General features: G+C 41.1%; 2 protein-coding genes across 2 annotated transcripts; both read left to right on the forward strand.

The window, feature by feature from the left end:
* The first annotated feature begins 6,541 nt into the window (after nt 1–6,541).
* Nucleotides 6,542–10,277, forward strand: LOC131336656 (BTB/POZ domain-containing protein At5g66560). The gene is made up of 4 exons (XM_058372564.1): nt 6,542–7,090; nt 7,197–7,266; nt 7,355–8,608; nt 9,515–10,277. The coding sequence occupies exons 1-4, from the start codon at nt 7,053–7,055 to the stop codon at nt 10,121–10,123; spliced, it is 1,971 nt and encodes a 656-aa protein (XP_058228547.1). The 5' UTR covers nt 6,542–7,052; the 3' UTR covers nt 10,124–10,277.
* A 1,450-nt stretch (nt 10,278–11,727) lies between these two features.
* On the forward strand, nt 11,728–13,233 carry LOC131336657 (uncharacterized). Its single transcript, XM_058372565.1, has 2 exons — nt 11,728–11,880; nt 12,734–13,233. Exon 2 carries the CDS (start codon nt 12,736–12,738, stop codon nt 13,063–13,065), a length of 330 nt encoding a protein of 109 aa, XP_058228548.1. The 5' UTR covers nt 11,728–11,880; nt 12,734–12,735; the 3' UTR covers nt 13,066–13,233.
* Nucleotides 13,234–25,982: the final 12,749 nt, after the last annotated feature.

Consider the following 25,982-nt stretch of genomic DNA (forward strand, 5'->3'; position numbering starts at 1 on the left):
CCCTAAGAGTTCAAGACAAAACAAACCCAAAGTTCCAAACTTTTAACTAGCAGGCCACCCTTTGAGTTGTGCATAATGATGCTTCTTCCAATAGAAGACCCCAAAAAAAGAGCACGAGGCAAACTTGAACTTTATGTGGAAAAGAATGTTTTGAATCATCACAAATGAGAGATTGCTACATGATGAGGGCTAATAAAGAGTGCCACTCGATATTCTTTCCATTAGGAAGAATAATTTTGTCAATCCTAGCTCTTTTTATTTTTATTTTTATTTTTTTTATTGGTGAAAATCGTGTGAGTTTTACCACAAACTCATTATTACAAAAAAAAAGTATATTAATTCTGTGGACCCTACACAATTTTCACCAATCACAGGTACAGTAGTATCCACCATTTTTAAGGCCTCGTTTGATAAAAGTATTAGAGGGGTGGGATTCGTAAGGAGATGTGATAGGATTGTAATTGGTAATAAGAAGGGATTGATAATGAGATGATATCGATAATGAGTATGTTTGTTTGAGATGAGATTAAATGATGAAATTATTAATATCATATTTGTTTCACATGGGATATGATTGAATTGATAGTATACATTTACATTTTTGCCCTTATGCAAAACTGATTTAATTTATGGATGAATATTTTTTGGATCAAACTTATTTTCCAAAAAACAATCAGAACATCAAAAAAATACTTTTGAAAAAAATTTATTACCCAGATGATTTCAAGAAAAGTTATCACCAAATTGCGCCAGAAAATTAATCACTGAGAATGGGTTTCATGTGCCTTCCAAGAAGAAACAACGAACTGTGGCATTTTGGTCAATGCAAAAAAATGGGTTGGGAATGGACTGTCAATACAATACCCCTATTTTGGGGGATTCCTACTCTCATCGGCTTACCAGTCCTCCCCAACATTGTGAAACCAAACATAGAATTAGGAATCCCTACTCCTTCATAATCTAATCCCATCTCCCATACCTCTTAACAAACGGGGCCTTTAGGCCCCATGAGACAACACGACCCACGGTTTTTTCAAGGCTTTTGTAAACACCGCCAATTAAATTGGTTAAATTATGTGTAATTCATATTTTTTGGTTCAGTTCGTACATCAGTTATAATGCGCTTCTATGATGCGTTAGTGGATCTCGAAAAGCTAAACATAAACGTAGTTTATTTATTTATTAGGGTGAGTTGATTTGAAACTCGATTTTTATCGAGTTGATCACAGATCTAGAGTACAATATTGAACATTTGACAATATAAAGTTTATAAGCCGACTAGTAACTTGTCCAAGATTAATTAACCCAATCAAAGAATATTCAAATTCGTCTAACCTAATCTCTTAACAAATTTTTGACCAGCGGAACATGAGCTCGAACTAGCTTAGTTGTTTTTCTGAGCCCCGACGGATAACCCTTCTAATCACTTTTCCAGGAAAGAAAGTGAACAAGATTAGGGCCATAATTCTGGCAGTGCGTGGATCAGTGGGAAGCAACTGCCGCCCTAAAAGCTGTTCAAAGAAAACTGCGCCACTACAAGAAAATGCGACCCACACTCAAATATTGGTCCAAGCCATCCTCAACACTAGTGTCCATATATATATATAACACATGGCCTAACCGTCAAGGCTTGAAATTTATGAGCTAGATTGTTCATTTTTAGAATTTTAGATGCATGCGAAATCTCTTAAGTGCTATCGTTTCTTTTGGGACAAATCTACACAGAGCTTTGCACTCTAGCTTTTATTGGAACCCTCGCGGGCCTCACAAGTGGACAGTATGTAAGCGACCCGACTCGTCTAGCCATGGATCCTCTTTTGGCTTGATCAACACTTGGCCATAACAGATACTATCTTGTCCCTTTTTTATAGTCAATTGTTTAATTTTCGATTGTCCCTTAATAAATGTGCATCTGGAAAAAGTTAGTGGATAAAAGTTGATAAATTTTTCCTTTTGCCCTTCTGACTAGATTTTTTTTTGAAAAATTATTGAGAAAAAGTGTAATCATGATATCTCCATAAAGGGGTGGAAAGTTAGAATGTTTGAAGGGTAATACTACTTTGCTATAATTGTTGCCTCTCTATCTCGATCCCTACCAAGTGATCTAAGCTGCTACTTGTCCATGGCTTGAATTCAATATTATGTACTGGCAGGCTGTTTTTTTGGGGTAAATATATTGGCAGCTGTTTAGTTCTAGCAGTAGAAGATGGAGAGGTGCTTAAACCCAAGTTACTAGTAGTAGCTTACATGATTTGTTATATACCGAGATCATCTATGTATACTTCTAATGTGGGATGATGTGTTACGGCGGAATTGATTCTCTAAGATTAGTCGAGGTGTCCGTAAGCTGATCCGAGCACCTCAGTTGTAAAAAAAAATAGAGGAATTATTAAATAGAGGTCATGTGGCATAGAGATACTTAAGTCCCCCTCCTAATTGGTTTAAATAATTAAATTAGCATCCTAAAATTCAAATAAACCCAACAATATGCTTGTTTATTAATTTTCTGTCTCCTGCTCAACAATACTATTATCTTCCATTTATTACGCCCATTTATTATATTATCTACCAATTTTTAAATAATTTTTTTGATATTTCTTTCGAATTTATGATAAATGGATCATAAACAATAAATACACCATAAACACACATATTGCTTCCAAAATATACCGTCAATTTTCATGACATGTTTTTTCAAATCTTTTATGAAAACTTGATTGAATTTATAGCACAATCACATAAACAAAAATATTTTTAGAAATCAATCATGAATATACACATTGCTTTCAAATATACCATATATTTTCATAACGTATTTCTGCAAATGTTCCATGAAAATCTTGATTGAATACCACAACAACATAATTAAATATAACATTTATTCCATGATTTTAAAAAAAAAATCTACTGTGTATTTCATGAAATATTTTCGAAAATCTACCATGAAGATTATCTGTGACATGTGTCAACAATCACAAACATCTCAAAACAATTTTGTCTACATTTTCCAACTCCAAAATAAATGCAAGGAACATGATAAAACTTTAACATTCTATTAAATGTCAAATTTGCCATCAAAATCTCGAAAGTTGCAGTAACCCCAAGATCTTCAACAGAGAAAAATACCATCATCCAATGATGTACTGTATAAACGAATCAAGAAGAAAATAATGAAAACACTTTTCAATGTGTGTCCTCATTTGATCTTTAAAAAAATTACTCGAACTTTAAAAAAATTACTCAAAGAAAAGAGAACACAGCCTACAGATTCTCCCAACCTCTTCGGACTGGATGTCTTGATGAACTCGTTCCGATCGGTGCAGTCATTGCCATGGGGATCGACCTTAGGAATCATCGTCTCGATCTCCTCCATCGTGATAGTTCAACGGAGACAGCCAGGATGGAATCTTCCTTTGCCACGGAGAGGTCTTAATTTGTAGATCTACGCGAGATTTAAGGCAGGAGGAGCAGGACGACCATTGTCTTCCGGTCGACGGGCCGCTATCGTTTTTCTTCTTTCAGGCACTGTATTTGAATGGAGAGAGAGAGAGAGTGATAAACATTGAAGGGAAAGGAGCGAGAGTGTCGTGATAAATTAGATATGATAATACCATGTGTAGAATACAATACTTTTATGCATTCGAATTTGACACCAATAAAAATAATTTTGACATTAGCACTATTCTATTAATTAATAAAGGTATAATGGGGGCAACAATGCGTTTTCAAGATAAAAACATAAATAGCGATGACATTACGAATGTAAACCAAAATAAGTCCTCTGAATAGGACGCTTTTACAAGTACATGCCTTTGTTTCACGCACTTTTTGTCCAAAGATTAGTCACATGAATGCAGTACCAAATAAGGGAATCCCACTTTGAATGGTTTCTTCTGCCCCATTGCAGGCATTCACCCAAATCCGATTTTAAAAACTATACTGTACAAGATTCCAGTTTGTACCCCAAGGGCCTGTTTGGACAGGTATTGTGAAGGGGGATTGTGATATCTTCATTTTAGCTCGTGGATCCAACCTTAAGATTTCGTTTGGGAAGTAAAATGGAGGGAGTATTATCTACGCCCCGGATTTTATTGTATCTCCTAATACCCCCGGAGGGTTATTATTTACGGGGAAGTTCTGAGGTGTTATTACATAATACCCCCGGAGAATACTCCTCTATCTTCCATTTTAACTACAAACAACTCCATCATCTCATTTTATTCCTCATCCAAACCAAGTACTATTTAATCCCCCGTCACATTAATATAGGCCCACCCTTTGTAAATAATACCCTATACTATCTTATCCCACATTCATAACTAATACCATCAATCCTTATCCCGCAACCAAACGGGCCCAAAGTGGATATGTTTGTTTTCCATTGCCACTGTTTCCAACATTGCATTTGATTTATTTATTTTTTCAAAATTGATATAAGTACTGATCAGGGGAGGAAAATTGCACCGCCGGCCTCCGGTGGGCCATTTCCGGCCACCGGATGTCCGATCTGAGCCATCCAAAAATTTTAAAGAAAAAACCAATGGGGCCTTCTCGAGAATCAACGGCATCCGAGGTGTGTAGGGTGTTTGATCCGAGCACCCTTTTTCGTGTATATACATATATACACGAAAAAGGGTGCTCGGATCAAACACCCTACACATCTCGGATGCCGTTGATTTCCGCGAAGGGCCCCATCGGTTTTTTTTTTAGAATTTTTGGACGGCTCGGATCGGCAGTTCGGTGGCCAGAGACGGCCCGCTGGCGGCGGTCGGTACGATTTTCCTCCCCCAATCGGTACATATAACATCACTCTTATTTTTTTAATGTGCCTTTCGAATTTTCCCAGAATGCCCCCACTGGAAGTAGTTAATGCTTAACATTGACATCCCACCCCTCCTGTCACCCCCATTTAATTAAATTGCAATTTAATGCACGTCCATGGGGTAGATATGCTCCTCATTAATGGCCAACGTTCAAGATTCAAAAAATTTCTTTTATTTTTAAAAAAAAAATGGAAGGAGGGATGGACCCAAATTATTTGTTTAAGCGTTAGTAGTATTTTTTTTGATCGTCGGACCCAACTTATTTTAAAAAACTGGACAAATCCTTGGACCTATTGATACTGATGTCATTAAAATCCAATAATTTTTAGTTGATATCCCAATTGATTATCTATGAATTTGAAGGCCCGTTCCAGAAACCTTCTTAAAAAATAAAAAGTTTATTTCACATTTTCAAACTCAAAAATAATGTAAATGAAAAATAATTTTTAAAATTTTTTTGCACCGTATTAAAGATCTTGATGAGATCTATTAAACAAGATCCATATTGGTAGGAAAATTATTTACGTAAACGTATTATTTTTTAGTTTGAAATTGCCTTCTTAAAAAATAAGTACTTATTTTACGTTTCGGAACGGAGCCTAAGATACTTTGGGACCAAGTATTAAATCAACGGCAAATGATGTCATATATATTTTATAATATAAACGTGCAAGCCCATCACAACTTGTTTGACAAATTAATAATTCAAGGTGGATGTTATTGCCACCAATTTTTTGGAATACTATAAGGCCCCATTTGTTGAAAGTGATGTATTGTATGCGAATAATATGTCTCGTAAAGTGAAAAATAAATACTCATAAATCTTAACGGAATGAGACCTAATTTTAATGCATCACTGAATGACTATAAAAGATACATACCCCAGAAAAAGATTGTGATCTTGCACAGATTCGAAAGTTCAATTTCATGATATATAAATCTATCCAACACCAACATAGATTCAAGTTTTGGGAGGCAAATCTGTCCGTTAGCCTCAAACCTTATTTTTAAGTAAAATAACATTAAAAAAAAAAAAAACATGGGCTAGTTTTTTTTTATACTAATAACTAGATGTTCGGGTCAGCTTGTGCGCACATTAGCTAATTCCAGAACTTTGATTAGATAGGCTATTGTACCCATATATTACTTGTCGGGAAGCATTTTTTCAGCACCACACAATCAGTAGTCATGATTTAACGATAGGAGCACCTTTTAAACACTTCAACCCAAAAACTCGTAATAAATGCCGAAATAATAAAACAACATTTGTGTTGACAATAATAACAAAGCTAACATATTTACTAGGAAGAGGTAGTAATTACATAAACTATCAAAGCAAACCACTTGCTTAAATTATCTAAGAGCAATTCAACACACTAAAATGTCAAATATTTTAGCAATCTTGAATCAAATCAGAAAGAGTATCCTTTTTCTTTTTTCAAATTTATCCATAAATCTCAGAGTTCGTATTGCATCGTGGGTTCCATCGATAGAGACAAGAAACAAATCATTTTCGTAAGCAACTTAAAATTAAAGGGGAGAAGAAAGTAGCTCTCAGACACCAATTGCTCAAACACACTACTTTGTCCTAACCAGTTGGCGTTGGCGATGTGTGCGGTGTGCCTATCGTGATACCAAATGCGCATCGATTTCAATCATTCGTTATTCATGATTTGTGTCCTTAAAAGTTGGTTAATTCAAAGTCGTCCCGTCCCTTATTAAAATCGCCCTTTATACCCCACCCAGCCCAACACACACACACACACAGAGAGAGAGAGAGAGAGAGAGAGAGAGAGGGGTGATTCTCTCTCCATCTGATTCAAAAAGAAAATGTAGAAATTTCGGAAAAGAAAACCCCCAAACCAGTATACTGCTCTAGCTTTTTCGAAATTCGTTCCAGCCCTATTTATCCGTTCTCGACCTTCTCGATTCCTATAAAACCCCCTTCCCTTGCCTCCTTCCTCCACCTGCTCCCACTTTGCTCACCAATCACCGTCTTTTCTACCACCATCATCATACCGCTCCACAGCTCGATCTCCTCTTTCGCTTCTCCTGTTGACGAAAAGAGAAAGGCAGACTCGATTTTCCTTCCCTTTCATTTTCACCTCGAAAACGAAGAAGAAAAACGAACAAGCTACTCCACCACTCATTGCTCCTCCAACATGATAGATCTCGCCTTTCAGAAATAAATTTCGCATCTTCTTCCTACTTGTTTCTCAACAAACACAAATGGCTGCCGATAAATCCACTTCCAAGGGCCAAGCGTGGTGAGCCCAATGCAATTTTTCCTCTTTCCTCTTTCGTATTTCAATTTTAATTTGTGCTTAAAGAAAGAAAGAGGGCTTATTACAGTTGTCTCGTTTACTCTCTCAGGTTCTGCACCACAGGGTTACCGAGCGACGTCGTTGTCGAAGTAGACGACATGACCTTCCATCTCCACAAGGTCAGTTAACGTCAAAGTTTTCCACAGTTATTCTCTGCCGTCAAAGTTGTTTTGATTCTTAAAACGTCAGTTATTTTGATTGTTACAGTTCCCCCTGATGTCCAAAAGCAAGAAGCTTCACGATCTGATAACACAGCAAGAGGCAAACCCTAGCACTAGCACCGCTAGACTCCAAAAAAAATCCTCTGCTACAGCAGAGGAGCAACAAGACGACGAGATCGAAGAAGAAGAGGAGGAAAACGAGGAGTCCTACTGCCACGTCTCACTCCCGGTCTTCCCGGGCGGCTCGGACGCCTTCGAGGCCGCCGCCAAGTTCTGCTACGGCGTCAAGATCGACCTCTCGTCCTCGAACGTCGCTCCGATCCGCTGCGCCGCGGAGGTCCTGGAGATGACGGAGGACTACGCCCTAGACAACCTCGTCTCCAGGACCGAGAGGTTTATCTCCCAGTCGGTTCTAAAAAACATCAAGGACTCGATTAGAGCCCTAAAATCGTGCGAGAAATTAATTCCTCTGGCGGAGACTCTCGGCATTGTCGAGAGGTGCATTGATTCTATTGCGGTTAGGGCTTCCTCGGCCGATCCGACTTTGTTCGGATGGCCGGTGAACGAGAGGGTTGAGATCAGCGGTGGACGTCGGAAAACAACCAGCTCCTGGTTTGAAGAACTAGCCTTGCTCAGCCTACCGCTGTTCAAGCGGTTGATTTTCGCGATGAAGGCTCGGGACCTGAGTCCCGAGGTCATCGAAAACTGTCTGATTCACTACGCCAAGAAGTACATTCCGGGGGTTTCTCGGTCTAATCGGAAGGCATCGTCCTCGTCCTCGTCTGTTCCGACGGAGAGCGAGCAGAGGGAGCTATTAGAGACTATAATCGCGAATCTGCCGCCGCAAAAGAGCTCGAGTTCTTCGACTGCCACGAGGTTTTTGTTCGGGTTGCTGAGGACTGCGCATATTCTGAACGCTTCGGAAGGTTGTAAGGCGGCTTTGGAGAGAAAAATCGGATCGCAGCTGGAGCAAGCGACGCTGGACGATTTGCTGATACCTAGCTATTCGTATTTGAACGAGACGCTGTACGATGTTCAGTGTGTGGAGAGGATATTGGGGTACTTCCTGGATGGTTTGGAGGAGAGATCGGCGGGTAGAATTGAAGGCGAGGAAGAGAATAGCAGCGTTAGATCGGCGGCTCTGATGTTGGTCGGGAAATTGATCGACGGTTATTTGTCAGAGATCGCTTCGGATGCTAATTTGAAGCCGGAAAAGTTTCTTGAGCTCGCTGTTGCTCTGCCTGAGCACGCCAGGCTATTTGATGATGGTTTGTACAGAGCCGTCGATGTTTACCTCAAGGTATGTGATTTGTTTACAAAAATTGTAATCTTCACAGTAGAATGCTACCCCAATCGAAACGTTTCCATTTGTGTCATAGGTTAGGAAGATCACAAGTAGGGGTGCAAACAAGTTGGACTGAGCTTTGTAGTATTCGAGCTTAGCTTAGATATCCTCAACGAGTATAAAATTTGCAGAAAGTCTATACACACAATCTGTGCACAGATTTTGTTGTGGGGCCCATCACGGGTCCCACACAAATCATCCGAACCGTTCATTAAATGTAAAATATTTTTTCAAGAGTTCCCGTAAAAAATAATTTCAATCCGATACCTATAGATACTCGATCCAATCGTATAACTTTTCTTTATCCGAAAATCTGAATGAAAAGTTAGATGGTTGGATGAAGCACATATATGTATTGGATTGAGCTTATTTTTTACGGGGACCCTTGAAAAAATGTTTTACATTTAATGAACGGCTTGGATGATTTGTGTGGGACCCGTGGTGGACCCCACAATAAAATCTGTGCACAATCTGTGCACAAAAATCTGTGTGGATAGCACATCTCTCTAAAATTTGAGCTCAAGCTTGGCTCATTTCTAAACGGGCCGAGCCGTTTCATTTTCTAAACTTGACTTTAAAAACAAATCGAGCCTACACAAATGCGCCGAATTTTAGTCCGGCTAAAACTTGAGATTGGCTTGTTTACCACACGAGCTTAAAACTCGAGCTCGAGCTCCTAACGAGCAGGGTTCATTTGCGGCCTAATCTTGAGGAAATTAGTAAATGTCCTACGTTTGAGTGCAGTTGAACTATTGATATACCTAATTAGAAGTAACCAATTATGTTTACGACAAAATGTTTTCCTAGCGTCACAATCTATGAGTTACTATCTCTTAAACGCACTCTCACTGATATATCCAGGCGCATCCGTGGATATCGGAGGCCGATCGAGAGAAGATATGCGGCATAATGGACTGCCAAAAGCTGACGCTAGAGGCGTGCACTCACGCGGCGCAGAACGAGCGGCTTCCGCTGCGTGCAGTAGTTCAGGTGCTTTTCTTCGAGCAGCTGCAGCTCCGTCAAGCCATCGCGGGCACGCTCATAGCCGCGGACATGGCACCGGAGGACCTCCCTCGGCCCTCGAATCTGCAAGGAACGGAAGAACGAGGTGACGCGTCGGACACAGCTGAGGGGGCGCCTGCTGTTGCGGCCGAGGCGCCACGGCAGCAGGCGGAAACTAGCGGTGGTGGTGGCGGTGCGACGTGGAGGGCGGCGGTAAGGGAGAATCAGGTGCTACGGCTGGACATGGACAGCATGAGGTCGCGGGTGCAGGAGCTGGAGCGCGAGTGTTCGACGATGAAGAAGGTGATCGAGAAGATTGACAAGGTGGGCCCACGCACCGGGGGCGGTGGATGGAGGGGGAAGTTTGGGTGCAAGTTCAAGACGCAAGTGTGTGATTCGCATGAACGAACGGTTGTTGAAGCTGGAAAAGGACGAAAACCACCTCCGTCTTCATCAGTAGGCCGTTAGATACTGTTTCCCTTTCACCCTTTTTTCATTGATTTTTATTGATTTTCTTTGCTTTTTTTTTTTCCCCCCAATCGTGGTTATGTAGATTGCAAGAACTGTAAAATTTTGAGCTCTTCATAATATGTGTTATGTGGTGGGTAGGGTTATAAATAAATTGAGCCGTTTGTGGGTGAGCTGTGCTATGTGTACAGACTGCTGTGCACAACAGCTTTTTTCTCCCGTCCCGGGTCGCACAAAGATGATCGGAGCCGCTCATTTTGTTCAAAATATGTCGTTTAAGGTCTCTGTAAAAAATGAGCTTCGTTCGATATCGTTAGAGGCGTTAACAAAACACTCAAAATCACTTCAGAATTTCGGCTCCGATCATCTTTGTGCGACCCGGAGCGGGAGAAAAAGGCTGCTGTGCATAGCTTGCTGTGCACGAATCATTTCTGTTTGTGGGTAGGGTTATAAATAAACTGAGCCGTTTGTGAACTGTTCGAGACTCGACTCGGTAAAAGCTCGTTCGAGTTCGATTCGTCTATTAAATGAACCGAACCTGAATCTCAATTTTAAGCTCATTTCATAAATGAGTCTAACATGAATATAGCAGTATTCGGCTCAATTAGGCTCGCGAACCTAGAGTATATGTATATCATAGAAATTTAATATAGTTACATAGTGAAAATTTTAAAACTTGTACAAGTCTAAACATTTACAAATACTATAAACTTACTTATGTATATATATATTTTTATCATTTTACATGTATGTGAACATATTTATGCACATATTAAATTTTTTATTTGCAACTTTAGACTTGCATGAGAGTATAAATATATGATATTATTGGATCGTTAAAGTTCGTAAACAAGTTCGAATTCGACCCAAACTTAGGCAAGCTCGGTTCGAGTTCGGCTTGTCATAATTTTCATTGAGTTCGGCTCGAACTTGAGTTCGCTAAAAAACTTAATGAACACATCTAAACATTCTAATATTCGGTTCGATTCGATTCGTTTACAGCTCTAGTGGTGGGTAATAAGTTGTAACGCACCATGAGACTTGCATTCACCAATGCGAGTTGAATATATAGTTGCAACTTGTAAGCTTTGTTGATCGAGATCATTCATGATTGGATCCTATTCATTTAAGAATAGATAATACAGTACTATTTTAAAAGACAATTGTGAGCTGATCATTATGTGTTTATTGTCTGATTAATTTAGTAATTAAAAACAGTGTAATGAACAAATTAGAGCACATGCTTTAGGAGGAATTAATGACAACATCGGTGGAAGATCATTAGGTACTTTCGGAATACAATGTAGCATCGATTCGTGTCGTGCTTCCAGTAAAATGAGAATCAACAACACACTGAATCTGGATCACTCCGTTTTTTCACTGGATAATGCTACATCCACCGAGTTCTTTTCGGTGACCAGCCCACCGAATGATGGCCCCACCCCTTAAAAAAAAAAAAAAAAAAAAACAAACAGTGGAAAACAAAAACAAAACCACGCGAAAACAAAACAACCACAATGCTTGTTCTTCTGGTTCCAAGAAAAAGCGAGAGAGAAAATCAGAACGCAACCACCATGTCCTCCACCTACCTACGCCGAGGACCCCATCACCACCACGTTCGCCGGCGACCCTCATCACCACCTCCGACCACCACGTCAGTGGCTCCAACTTCGGCGAGCACCCCCAACACCTCGCGAGAATCGCGAAAACCTGCGGATTTGTCCTAGATTCAAATTGGGACGCACTCCACCGCCAAGGTCTCTCCTCTTCTTCTTCTTCTCTCTCTCTCTCTCTCTCTGAACTTTCCGATTTGCTCTAGATTCTCCATCTTCAAACCCCCAAAAATTAGGGTTTCGAAAATTGGGGATATTGCAGATTTTTTGTGTTCAGTTTGATTGGGTAAATTAGGATTTAAAGTTGAGAAACTTTGTGTGCACTGGTCTAATGAAAATTAGTGTTCGAAGTTGAGAAACTTTGTGTGCACTGGTCTAATGAATTAGGGTTCGAAATTGCGAATTTGTGTCCGATTTTCTGTTTACCTGTTTGCTACCTGTTAGTGTGTCTGATTACCTATTCGAAATTGCAAAAAATTTCGGTCTCATCAAATAAGCATTGATTTTTGTTGGAATGAACTGCTAATGAACTCTTTTTGAAAATAAAAACAGAACAAAGTCATGGGTATTTGCTTTGTAGAAGTAACTGAGTAATGTAGGGAATCTTCTTGCTACATTGTACATTAGTTTTCTCCTTCGCCCCACATCTCCCATGTTCCAAACATGTCGTCCTTAGTCATGCTTGATTCATATGGATTAACCATAGGAGCAAACATGACTACACCTGCAAAACAACCACAGATACATCACAACAAACATATACCAGATGATATGATTTTCACAAAATTATAACATCATAGACTTCAACCCGAATAACTTTAGTCCATTGTCATAATTCAAAGAAGCATATTATAGACACTTTTTACTAGATCAGGTACAAATGGCATAAAATAGTGAATAGGACCCTGGCTATAATGCCTCTTTCCCGTATCTTTGTAAGAATGTTCTGATCATGTTTCAATTCTTTGTTGACATTGCTTCTTCTTTTTTTATCTAGGAATGGCTGGAAAAAGGTCAGATTATGTTCTTTTTGTTGGAATAGTCCCTGGAATATATGAAAGTTGGATAGCTTGGAGGGTGTATGTCGAAGTTCATTGCAATGTGCAATTGTCGTCTCAACCTGCTCAACTCCGCACCGATTACCCACCTTTGCTTGTACCTTTGGAAGCAAACGTGGACGGCCATGGTGGTGCAAATACGTGCATGTACATTGCAATGTTCTTTTCCTTTCTCTTTGCTCGGTGCAAATATGTGCAAGCAAACGTGGATGGCCCTGGTGAACATGACTCGGAAGACTCCAAAGGGACCTTGCAAGAAGTGACACTCTAGGCTTTTCCTTTCTTTTTGCTCATTTATTTATTTTTTCTTTTATTGGTGCACTATCCAGGGTAGAAAGCTGATGTAATAATGCTTAGCTTGTGTCTCCTTTTTGTATCCTAATTTCATGACACATGTACCTCACTTGATCGATGTCAATGGATGCCGTACTTTCCTTTACCTTGTGGTTTGCTCATAACAATGCTTGAGTTTATTTAAAGTTTTAAATTTGAATGTGACTGATGATCGTAATGAGAATGACTCGGCGTTGGTTTACACAGGAATTGTGGATTTAAAAATGATGACCCGGCATGGGTTTTAGACATGATTTGTTTGCTTGACTTGGTTTGCCCAGCTTAGGATTTTATGACTTTGATTTTGTGAATGGTAATTAGGATGAGAAATGCCTGGCGTAGGCTTATAGACTGCTGTTTATTGTTGCTGCCTGTTGTTTGACTGAGACGCTAGACGTCGGGCTGGGACAAAAAACAGGGGAGATGCTGCCCAAAAATTTTCAAATATTGTCCGACAAAAAACAAGGGAGATGCTGCCCAAAAAATTTCAAATATTGTCCGACAAAAAACAGGGGAGATGCTGCCCAAAAAATTTCAAATATTGTCCTCAAATTAAAAGTATGATATTGTAGTATCCTTTTGAGTCTCCTTTTTTCGAAAGAGCGTTTCAAACGAATACAATTTCCGATGCAAGTTCTGGAACAAGAATTTCACCTAAATCACTCAAACAAGAATCCACTTATTGAGCGAGCATTTGTGGACATTTTAATGTCTGATTAATCTGCCTTCCGGGAGCAAAATATCACGACAAATACTATGCTTTAATAACTTGCCTTACATAGATTTGTACAACTTAACACAGTTTTTCAAAACCACAATTAGATTTTCAAAGAGAGTAAAAGACACAATCAGATTACTAAACCAGTCACATTACTAAAATAGTTCAAACTATAATCATCTTTTCAAAGAGAGCTCTCCACTGCATTTTCATAAGTTCACAAAACTAATCACCAAATTCTCGTTGTGGCCTAAGACAAATCCATACCCAAAACTTTCAATCCACCAAAAGTAAAACGGGAACTTCAAATGAGAGACACATGTTCGACTCCCATTAAAAGCAAAAAATTCTAACGATCCGAAACTAAGTCGTAACCCACAAAAATGAGAGACACATGTTCATACTCATCAAAAAAGTTTTCTATTGTTCACCATTAGCTCTTGCATTCAAAATTTCCAAAAAACTTTGTTGTCCTCCTCCCCAACCATGTCCTTGACTTCGGTGATTGCTCGATTGTCCTTCCCAAATTTGAGTACCCGATTGTCCTTCTCCCCAAACTTGAGCACCTGATTGTCCTCTCCAAACTTGACTATCAAGCAAACTTGGCATGTTGCTTTGTGAAGTTGGAAAGTTGTTAAAAAATTGGTTGAAACTTGTTCCTTGACTTTGGTGATTGCTCGATTGTCCTCTCCCCAAACGTGAGTACCCGATTGTCCTCTCCAAACTTGTGCCATAGTTGGTTGCATATTATGGGGCATCATGTTTGGCCACATGAATTGCCCCATATAGCCTTGGAAACTCTGCCCAAAAAAAAAAAATTAACATAATAAAGAAATTTTAGGAGGAACGAACTTAGCAATAAAAAAGTTTCTTACATTTACATTTGCAACGCTTTCTTGTGTCCCAAACACATTGCCATCTGCATTCTCCTAAAATGAGTGAAATAATATAACTATAAGCATTCATCCAACATATGTATATGTCTATCTTAACAAGTATGCAACAAATTTAAAAAAAACAAATAGAGTATGCAACAACAAAATCAAAAACCGTATACCTTCGCCTTTTCGTTTGACAATGTCTTCTTTTTTGGTTCTCTCTTCTTCTTACCAAGTTTTTCAACATAACCTTGCTTTCTTTTCGTTGGCGGTCTCCCTTTTCGACGGAGAGCTACCGGGTCAAGGATCTTCCTGCTCTCTTTGGAAGGTAGAACTCCATCTCCAAGTGGACAAGAATCATTTGGAGTATCGGAAGCCTTATTACTACCACAATCATCCGAACATTCAATCAACTCTCTTTTTAGCTCTCGTAGCCGTCCCATCACCTTATCATACTTCTCTTGAGAATCTTCCGCCAAATCGGCAACCTCATTAAAGAGATTGCACATGTTGTCATGCCGGCGTGCTTCAATTGTTGATGAAGAGTTATCGTAGTTGATTCGAATTTTAGGAGGACATGTGTCCATAGGCATCCTGTTCTATCTACAAGTCCTACCATTTATTACAGGAATCCAACTCAAAAATCATATTGCTATGTGTTTGATTTTCCAAATATCCCATTCCCAATTCACCACGCCATTCCAAAGATGGATTTCGCAGCCCACGTGAAACAAGTTTGGCTACCCGATATCAACTTCGAACCCTAATTTATGCAATCAAACTAAACAAAAAAATCTGTAATTTTCCCAAATTTTGAAACTGTAATTTTCAGGGGTTTGAAGATGCAGAATCGAGGGTGAATCGGCAAGTTCAGAGAGAGAAAGAGAGAGAGAGAGAGAGAGAGAGAGAGAGAGAGAGAGAGAGAGAGAGAGAGAGAGAGAGACGTATACCTTGGTGGTGGAGTGCGTCACGATTAGAATCTAGGGCAAATCAGCAGTTTTTCACGTGGTTCTTGAGAGGTGGTGGAGGTGATCGCTGGAGGTGGAGCTGCTGACGTGGTGGTCGGAGGTGGTGATGCGGGTCGGAGGTGCAGGTGGTGTAGAGACCTGTCTCCTCTCTCTCTCTCCCTCGGAACCAGAAGAAGAAGAAGATCGCGCGCTTTTTTTGAATTGTGGGATTTTCGCGTGGTTTTGTTTTTGTTTTCCACTGTTTGTTTTTTTTTTTTTTTTTAAGGGGTGGGGCCATCATTCGGTGGGCTGGTCACCGAAAAAAACTCGGTGGACGTAGCATTATCCTTTTTCACTCAACTAACAAAAATGTGTCAGCCTGATAAATTCGCTGTTTGTTAGAAGCACAATTTTTATTTTTATTTTTGACAAAAGGTGAGAAGAATTTTATTCATTTGATAGGCAGAACCTAAACATCAAAAAGAGATGCAAATTCCAGAAGGTAAAATGGATGTTCACAAACCGAACAACTCCGAAAATGGAGTATTCAACAATTATGTCAACGGCCCCACGCAAGTATTCCTTTTTTTGGTGCACAGTAGAAACTTACCCCACACGAGTAATGTCAATACTGGAACGCACTAACACCTTACCCATTCTCCTTATGCAAATCTCCATTATTGTGTTTTGGTTCAGCTTTAATAGAACCCGAGAGGGAATTGATTAGTACGTACATGAAATGTTGCTGTCGACACCAATGAATATCTTCTCATAAATTGGTCCCCTCCTTGTCCATGATCCGAAGTATGTGCCAGCAGACAAAGGCAAAGTGAAGAAAAACTCAGACCTTTTCCTTTTGTGGGTGTGTTTTCACTTCGAAGTTCCAACTAATCATTCACTTCTTGTACGAAGAAAAGCAGAGGTCCTCGTTTGACGATGTTCACCCCCACATGAACTCACGTACTAGGGTGTTCCGGTTTTTAGAAAAAGTACTCACTCCGTCCCATAATATTTATTCGATCCGCGAAACGAGGACTACAAAATAATACATTTCTTTCGAGAAAAAATTTAAATTTTTTTTATAAGTTAAAAAAACTCATCGAGATCTAATAAATTGTTGATTTTTTTTTCAACTTTTCTTACAAAAATAGTATTAATTTTACGTCTATGTTTTGCGGACCGGACAAATATTATGGAACGGAGGGAGTAACTTTTGAAAAAAGAAGGTAATTTCAAGTTTAAATATAATGAAAATAAGAATTTTTTTATTTTTTTCTTGCACCGTTTAAAAGATCTCAATAAGATCTATCAAATAAGATCCATATTGATAAAAAAATTATTTAGGTAAATACATAATTTTTAAATTTGAAATTACCTTCTTTTTCTAAAAGTTACTTTTTCTAGAAACCGAAACACCAAGTGGTCTCTAAGATCATTCCCTTCTCCCTTGTCAAAGTGAGACAACACAGCTAACCTACTCTTGACGTTGTTCTGTGCTATGAGTTGCGGAGAACTCTTTGTTGTAGTGACACTGTTTGCCTGTTTGAGATAGGAGATCACACATTTATGATTTAACCTAGACCCTAGGGGCTTCATGGTTTGGCCGAAATAACTGTTCTAAGGATAAACACTCTTATCTCGACTAATCCTGTAAATGATGGGAATTGAACGTGAACGACTATAACTCCCTCTCACGCTCTCTGGTTGCTTTTCTCGGTGCTAGATATGCTTTCTTGGTGTTCACCACTCTTTATCATTCCACATATTGACATATACATGTAAATATATAGAGGAGAAGGGGAGAAGGCGCGCACACACACAAAAAAAGCTATTTATTTAAACCTTGGTAGGCGTCGGTGGTGTTGCCGGCACCGTATTCGTTATCTATGAGTTGTCAGGGTGACCTCCTTGCACGCTTGAGAGGAACTGTTTACACCCGTTTTTGTCACTCAATTCTAGGCAAGCGTTGGACAACTATTTAATTATTATTCAATTAAATTGGGCCATAAAATGAAGAGTCGTTGGGCTAAGATTAATGGGCTAAGGCAATATCAATTGGGCCCGTTCAATTTTAGTCCAAACCGGATGTAGAATCAAAAAGTCGTGGGCCGTGGGCTACGTTGTTTGAAGAATAAATAAAGTCCAGCTAGCCTTTAACAAGGCCTGTTACATTCTTGAAGGCCCATGACCCATGAGGAGCAAAAGGACGAAGAAATGGGAATGGCTGCCACATGGCTATTTGACTTAGTCAAATTAGCCAATTATTCGTTAATGCCCACAGAAAAAGGGGATGAGATGGCTCATTACTTGTCAACTGCCCATGGAAATAGGAGGTGGAATACCCAATATTTCCAGTAACTTCCCATGATCAAGAATAAACACATGGGTAACTGTTATTTACCTCCAATAATCACTCATGATCCCACTAAATATGTTAGTGGGTGGTTATTGCGGACACGTGGCAGCATCCGGAGCTCACATGGGACACATGTCAACTCGTGGTGAAGGCGAAAAACTTAGCTCAGATCTGGACCAGTGCAATATTTGTCCATGATCTTTTATAACTTCCAATAACTATCCATTATCCCATGATTTCATAAATTGGAAGTTACAAGGGACACATGGCGCCACGAGGAAAAGCCAACACATCCGTTTGCATGCAGAATCGAAAACCCTTGGCTTATAAATATTAGAAGACAAGAAGAAAAAAGGGTTCACACACCAATCAAGCTCAACGCTTAAAACCAAAGCCTTCCCAGCGAAGCAACTATCTCACTTCTCCTTCATTTCTATCTCTCTTGTACCCCCAATTTTGTTATTCCGACATAACAAAGTTATTCATATCTCCCTTATATCCCCAATTTTATTATTACGACATAATAAAGTTATTCTTACGTCGTTACATTTTTTCCTACATGGTTAGGAAATTATTAAGTCCTCGCTCGTAGAGGCAAAACCACGGACCTTCACTGCAATCCAGCCCTTAGGTTGCAGCACTATCGCCCTCACAGATTCGAAGTCAGAAAAGGGGCACTCAGTCCTTCACGTTGGACGCGACAAGTCTTGGCATGCCTGCTCAGTCCTTGAGTTACTTCGGAGCCGAAACAGTTTTTGGCACGCCAGGTGGGACCCTAATCGTCTAAGGGTTTTAATATGGCAAGGAAGCAACAACAGCAACAATCGGATCCACCCATCTTGGATCCACCACAGAGTCCTGAGGGAGTGGCAGTCGACGTGCCATTACCCGAAGAGGCTGGTCCTCACATCAGCGCCCAAGATCTTAGCGATGCTACCGACAGCGTCAAAGATTATATGTTTTTGGTAGGACGTGAGATCTCCCGCGACGTAACGCACTAAATTTCACAATTGTTCTCTCAGTCCTTGGAACCTTTGACCACAACAGTCAACAAAATGGTTGCTACGCTTACAGAGAGGCTACCGCTCGCTCCTCAGCAGCAGGGCTTTCCATTGTTTGGTGTTTATGGCAACGGTCAAGACCAAGCTGGCTTATTGGGGGCACCTCCCCTCCTCAAACATTCTATCACGCTACATCATTTAGTAGCCCTGCACTCGAGGGCAGAAAGAGAAGGGAGTTGTGATTGGAGGAGCTCAAACGCAACCAGCAAACAACGATCAAAGGTTTGTTTTGGTTGAAGATCTGAACAAACCTGACAAGACGGACAAAAGGCCTTCGCAAGGAGGCCAGGGCTCTGGAAAGGATAAAGGAATTGCTTATACTCCTCAAAGCTCTGATACTTGGGGGGCAAGTCCAGCCCAAAACCAATAAGCACAAGAGGCACACCCGCAGCCGCATCTTGTCCCAGACCTAGCTATGGGAAGGGATCAAGTCCCGAACTTGCTCCAGGAGTAGTTAGGGCCTGGTTTCAGACCTTTAGGAAGGCTAATGTATAGGAAACCTCATACCGAGGAGGTGGATAATACACCTTTCCCAAAGGGCTATAGAGTTCCAGAATTTCAGACCTTCAATGGTGAGAGTGCGCAATCAACGGTGGAGCACATTGTCAGGTTTCAAGTTTAATGTGGAGAGGCTGGTACCATTGATGCTCTAAAGTTAAGGCTCTTTCCCAATTCTCTTACGGGGACAGCCTTTACTTGGTACATTAACTTGCCGCCTAACTCCGTGCAGACCTGGGCACAGTTGGAGGAGATGTTCCATCAGCAGTTTTATAGGGTATAACCAGAAGTGACGCTGGCAGACCTGTCATGCTATTGTCAAACCCATTTGGAATCCATGGAATCCTACCTCTTACGTTTCAAGACTGCTCGATTCAAGTGTATGATAGTCCTTCCAGAGGCCGAATACATGCGTATAGCATTAAACGACCTGGGCTTTGAAATGAAGAAGAAGTTCTATGGGACAGAATTCAGAGATTTGTTTGAATTATCCTCTAAGGCCTCTCATTATGAAAAGTTCTTGGCAGAGGAACATGACAAGAAGACAGCATCCAAGGGAACGTATTACCGTGACCCTAATTACGAAGTTGCTGCAGTAGAAGCAGAGACAAACCCAGACGTGGTAGTGGCTGAAATCATCAACAAAAAGCCATACGTCTGCAAGGCCTTTGTCAAGATGGAGCCCACAAAGCAGCCAATCCAAAACGCCTTCAATAGGCCAACCAGAGCCTATACCTTTGACGTTGGAAGGGCTGAAGCTATTTTTGATCAACTCCTGGCCGACAAGCTGCTCAAACTACCCTTTGGTCACAAGATTTCAACTCCAGAAGAACTGAAGGGCAAAGAGTATTGTAAGTACCACAATTCTTGGAGTCATACAACTAACAACTGTATAGTATTTAGAAATGATATCCAGGACAAAATTGATCGGGGGGAGTTCAAGTTTCCTGAAAAGGACAAGTAGCTCATGGGAGTCGCTGGCAATCCTTTTCCCTCAGGGCTGAATACAAATATGGTCTCTATAGACATGAGAGGAGTGCCTAGGACTGTTCCTAGGCAGAGGATAAGTTGGGAGCACTTTCCAGAGAAATTTACAAGTCCAACTCGGGCAGGTGCTGAGATTCTTATTATGACGAGAGGGATTTCAGGACTGAACGGGTCAGAAGGTTTGAAAAACAGAATTCGTGGTGGTCCAAACCTACAGGGGTGAAGAAACCAGAAAGGCTAACTTGTTCCATGATATGTACGGAGTGCAGTCATCATGCCAGTCCTAGCAGGCCTAGCAAACCACCCCTTAAGAGCATTATCGTGGGAAGGACCGAACCAAGGACTGAGGAATCACACAGGTTTAAAGGAAGAAGTGTTGTACGTGAATCTGTGTTCAACTGAATCCAGCCAAGGTTGGTTGAAATTGAAGAAGAGCTGGGCAATCTAAGGATTTCTGCTCCTTCTAAGGACAAGCCAAGAGTTGTGAGACCTCCAGTCACTCCTCCAGATGAATGGCATAAGGTTGAACATCCAAAGTTTCCCTCTGAACCTCCACCTTTGTTCAGATCTCAGAAGAGGCGCCGCCAACGATTCAGGCAGGCAGCAAGAAGGGCTGAGGAAGAAGCAAACCTACTTGACGATCCCATGAATGAAGATGACCTCATGAATGGAGATGATCCCAAGGGGAAGACGAAGATGGAGATCCTAGTGGAAGAGCCTATGGTCGGAAAACCTAAGGCTAAAAGAGTATACAAGCCTTTGGAAAAGACTATGGAAGAGGCTATCGTTGAGCCTCCTCCAAGGACTTTACCCCGAAGCAAATCCCGTTCAAAAGGACGAACAAGGAGGCCGTTACCAAACCACCTCCAAAGCAGGCAACGGTACCCAAGAAACAACCTCTCTTGGAAAGAACTCTTAAGGAGGCTAGGATTCAGCCTCCACCAAGACAAGTCTCTTTGCTCCAGAGGACAGCCCTTGAACCTAGAAAGCCAGACTCGGGGGGCAAGTCCAATCTGAATCCACAGGCCAAGGAATTCAAGCCTGGACAGGGTTCTAAAATGCAATGCAACATGGTTGTGATCCTACCAGCAGATCTGGAAGCCAAGGACAACACTCCAACAGCCATGGAAGGAGATGTTGTGGAGATGGGGCAGACTGCTGAAATTCTAAACGAGTCCTTCTCTGTAGGATTGAGCGGGCCTTCGGTAATTGTGCTAAAGGATGAGACTGAAGGGAAGACTGACGATCGGGCAGCTAGCGTGATCTTTGAAAGGCCAAATCTCAAGATGAACAAACACATTAAGCCTTTGTACATCACGGGTTGTTTTGATGGGATGCCGGTCAATCGTCTCCTAGTGGATAATGGGTCAGCAGCCAATCTCATCCCTAGGTTTATGATGCAGAAGCTTGGGAAGATTGAGCAAGACCTAGTCTCCTGCACTTCAACCTTAACTGATTTCACTGGAAAGGAGACAGCTTGTCAAGGTATTCTGATCATGAATCTAACAATAGGGTCCAAGACTTTAACAACACATTTCTTTGTTGTTAATTCACACTCTTCTTTCAACGTTCTGTTGGGGAGAGATTGGATTCACTCTTGCCTGGCAGTTCCCTCAACCCTGCACCAATGCCTTATTTTTTGGAATCAAAACGATGTGGAGGTAATATGGGCTGACCGCAGACCTTTCCAGGCCTCTTCGAATCATGCCAAGGCTCATTTATACGATGAAGGAGTGGGTCCAATGAAAGTGGCAGGCCTTGACAAGTATGGTCGCCATAAGATAGCTCCCGTACACGGCAATAAGTCAGCGGAAGAAGTAAAAGCACTTTTTCAAGAGTTAATCGGTCCAATGATCACGGAGTCAAATAGGCCGATTACAACTTCATTAACGCCCTTCTCAATGTTAGTAAACCCTTCAGAAGAAGAAAATAGTGTGGCCCTTCACGCCACACTATCAAAGTTCGAAGCCTACTTGCTTGAAAGGAGGCTAATGGGTGTCCAAGAATCAGAGGAAGATCATTCGGCCTGCGCGGCCAAAGTAATCAACGAGGATGAAAACCTGGTTGAAGATCTGGATGAGATCAGATTGGAAGACCTTAAAGCAGCCCCAGCCAAGTTGGATGATCTAAAAGCTGACGTGCAAGATCCTTTGGAAGAGGTTAACTTGGGAGATGCAGAGAATCCCAAATCTGTATATATTAGCCAACTTCTCCCAGAAGATGTCAAGAAAAGGTTCATCCAGCTCTTAATGGAGTTCAAGTCCTGTTTCGCATGGACTTATAAGAAACTTCCAGGTCTGTCCAGAGATCTAGTGGAGCACAAGCTACCTATTCAACCAGAATTTAGACCTTTTAAGCAACTGCCAAGGAGGATGTCCAACGAGGCCTATTTGCAGGTCAAAGTTTAAATCGAACGACTCTTCAATGCTGGGTTCATATGCATAGCCAGGTATGTTACTTGACTTTCTAATATCGTGCCAGTCCTTAAGAAGAACGGCAAGGTCAGAGTATGTGTGTGGATTTTAGAAATTTGAATTTGGCATCTCCAAAGGACGAGTACCCAATGCCAGTGGTAGATCAGTTAGTGGATGGGGCTTCTAGTCACAAGGTCTTGTCCTTCATGGATGGACATTCTGGTTACAACCAAATCTTCATTGACAAGACCGATACGGCTAATACTGCTTTTAGGTGTCCTGGAGCCCTAGGAATCTTTGAGTGGGTCGTAATGCCCTTCGGCCTGAAGAATGCAGGAGTCTCATTTCAACAAGCAATGAACGCCATATTTCATGATTTCATTGGCCGTTTTTATGGAAATTTATATCGATGATATCGTGGTCAAGTCTCAGTCCTATGATGAACACTTGGAACACTTGAGGAAGTCATTTTTGAGGATGCAATAGTTTGATTTGAAAGTAAATCCCTTAAAGTGTGCCTTCGGAGTGTCCGCAAGCAAATTCCTTAGATTTAGGATGTCAACTTTGCCAAGCCCATGGCCTAATTCAGCGTGTTCCTGCAGCTGATTATCATGCTGTGGTCAAACCTTGGCCATTTAGAGGTTGGGCCCTTGACGTAATCGAAAAAATTTATCCGCTCTCTTCGGAAAATCATACTTACATCTTGGTAGCCACGGACTATTTTACTAAGTGGGCAGAAGCAGTGCCATTAAAGTCTGTGGATCAATAAAAAGTAATCAATGTGATCAAGGAAAGAATCATCCATAGGTTTGGACTGTCTGAACATTTGGTTGCAGATAGGGGTACAATATTTATGGGAGAACAAGTAGTCAACTTTGCTGCCCAGCAAAACATCATCATGTCCAACTCCACTCCTTATTACGCATAAGGGAATGGCTAAGCCAAATCCACCAACAGGACCTTGGTCAATATTATAAAGAAAATGGTGGAAAATAATCCAAGGGCTTGGTACGAGTTACTCTCTGAGGCCTTATAGGCCTACAGAACTTCAAAGAAGGAAGCTACCAATATAACTCCTTATATGTTGGTATATGGACATGATCCAGTCCTACCAATGGAAGTGGCGGTGAAATCAATAAGGATAGCGTATCAATATGGCCTCACTTCTGCAGATTATACTCAGGCTATGTTGATAGAACTTGAAGACTTAAATGAAGTTAGACTCGCAGCCCTTGACCATATGTTGGTTCAGAAAAGGAGAGTTGCTAGATCTTATGACAAACGTGTAAGAAAGAAGAGCTTTTCTGAAGGTGACTTGGTTTGGAAATCCGTATTTCCTCTAGGGGAAAAGAATTCAAGATATGGCAAGTGGTCCCCGACCTGGGAAGGACCTTATCAGATTGCTCAAGTCCTTAGAGGTAACGTCTATCTTCTTATGGACTTAAGTGGTGGTTTGTTTAAGTATTTAACAAATGGAAAGTACCTAAAAAATCATTATCCTACTATGTGGGAAATGAAAGATTTTGGGGAAAATATTGTTAATAAACCATAGAGGGACCCACCAACAAGGCCTGAACGGAGGCCATAATACCTGTCATGCAAAATTCATAAAGGCCTCAAGTTCAGGTCACATATCATCAAATCAAACCATTATCCTAGGCCAGTTAAAGGAAAGTTCCAGGCCAGGCACAAAAGGAACGAAGTTAAAGTTATTACAGGTCCAAATCGAAAGAAGGAGTAAGTTTTGAGGACAAGACCTACAGGAGGCCTTCAAGGCTGTTCTTGAGCTTTTCCCATGAGGTATCAAAGCTAGCAAGCTGGACTTCAAGTGTTTCCCTCTGCCCACGGAGACTTGGAACTTCTTCGACCAGGAGATTCAACTTCATCTTCTAACTTTTTGATCCAGCCTTCAGCTCATAATGATGTTTGGCCAGCTTCTTGGATTCAATCTGAAGTCCGTCCAATCGACCTTCAGCTTCTGCCAGTTTAGTCTTGAGATCCTAGATTTCATTGGAAGTTGCAGTGATGTTAGCCTCATTGGTCTTGACGTCTTCTTTCAGCTAGTTCCATTCAGTGCTGAACCTAGTTAGCTCCATATCAACCACGTCTAGTTCGGCCAACTTAGCGTTTATCTTGCTGAATTCATGTATGGAAGAGTCATGAGATTTGATTATGTTGGGGAATTCCTTTTGAAAATACCGAAGGGAGGTTTCTTCTGTTTCTAAGGCTTTTGCCTTCACCAGCACGTCTATGACTTTCTTGATGTTTAAGGCTCTGGCGAGATGCACGGCAGCCTTAAAACTTTGAAGGAGAGCCATTCTGAGGGCTGTTTTTGCCTCGAAGACCTCTTCTGGGGTGAATTCAGACTGAGAAGTTGAGCCAAGACCACTACCTGAGGTGCCGGAGGTGTCTGCCTTCAACAAGTCTTGGGCAGATTTGAACAAGGAATCCAGGTCCTCGTCTTCCTCCTCTTTTTGCGCATTAACAAATTCAGGCTTCACGATAGGATTGGTTGGTGGAGTGGATTGAGCAATCGGAGACCTAGGTTTCTCTGGAGTCCTCGAGGAAGCTTCATGTTCGGGTTCCTGTTCAGGCACGTTTAGTCCTTTATCTGCTGCTTCTGCCTCTTCTTCAAAATAGCCGTCGAGTTCCTGAGGATTGAAAACAAGAGGAAGTTGATGATAATAGGGAGCCATAAACGCTTGGAAACTCCTGTCACAATACATCCTTACAATAGGATTATGTTCCGTAGTAGACACGGTATTTTCAGAATCACCCGGGGTGGAGGTTATCTTTCTCAACCTTTTCTTCTTGGATGGAACAGATTCAGCTTGCTCTTCTTTAGCTTTAGAGTCGGCCTGTGAGAAGGAAGATTAGTAAAACATTCAAATAGAGCATGGGGGCAGAGCCATACAGGGCACATACCTTTTCCAAAGGATCAGTTTCAGGAGAACTAGTCTTGGCGCTGCTTCTGGTCCTGCCAGCAACCACCTTCT

Source organism: Rhododendron vialii, chromosome 8a (assembly GCF_030253575.1).
Source record: "Rhododendron vialii isolate Sample 1 chromosome 8a, ASM3025357v1".
Lineage (NCBI taxonomy): Eukaryota > Viridiplantae > Streptophyta > Magnoliopsida > Ericales > Ericaceae > Rhododendron > Rhododendron vialii.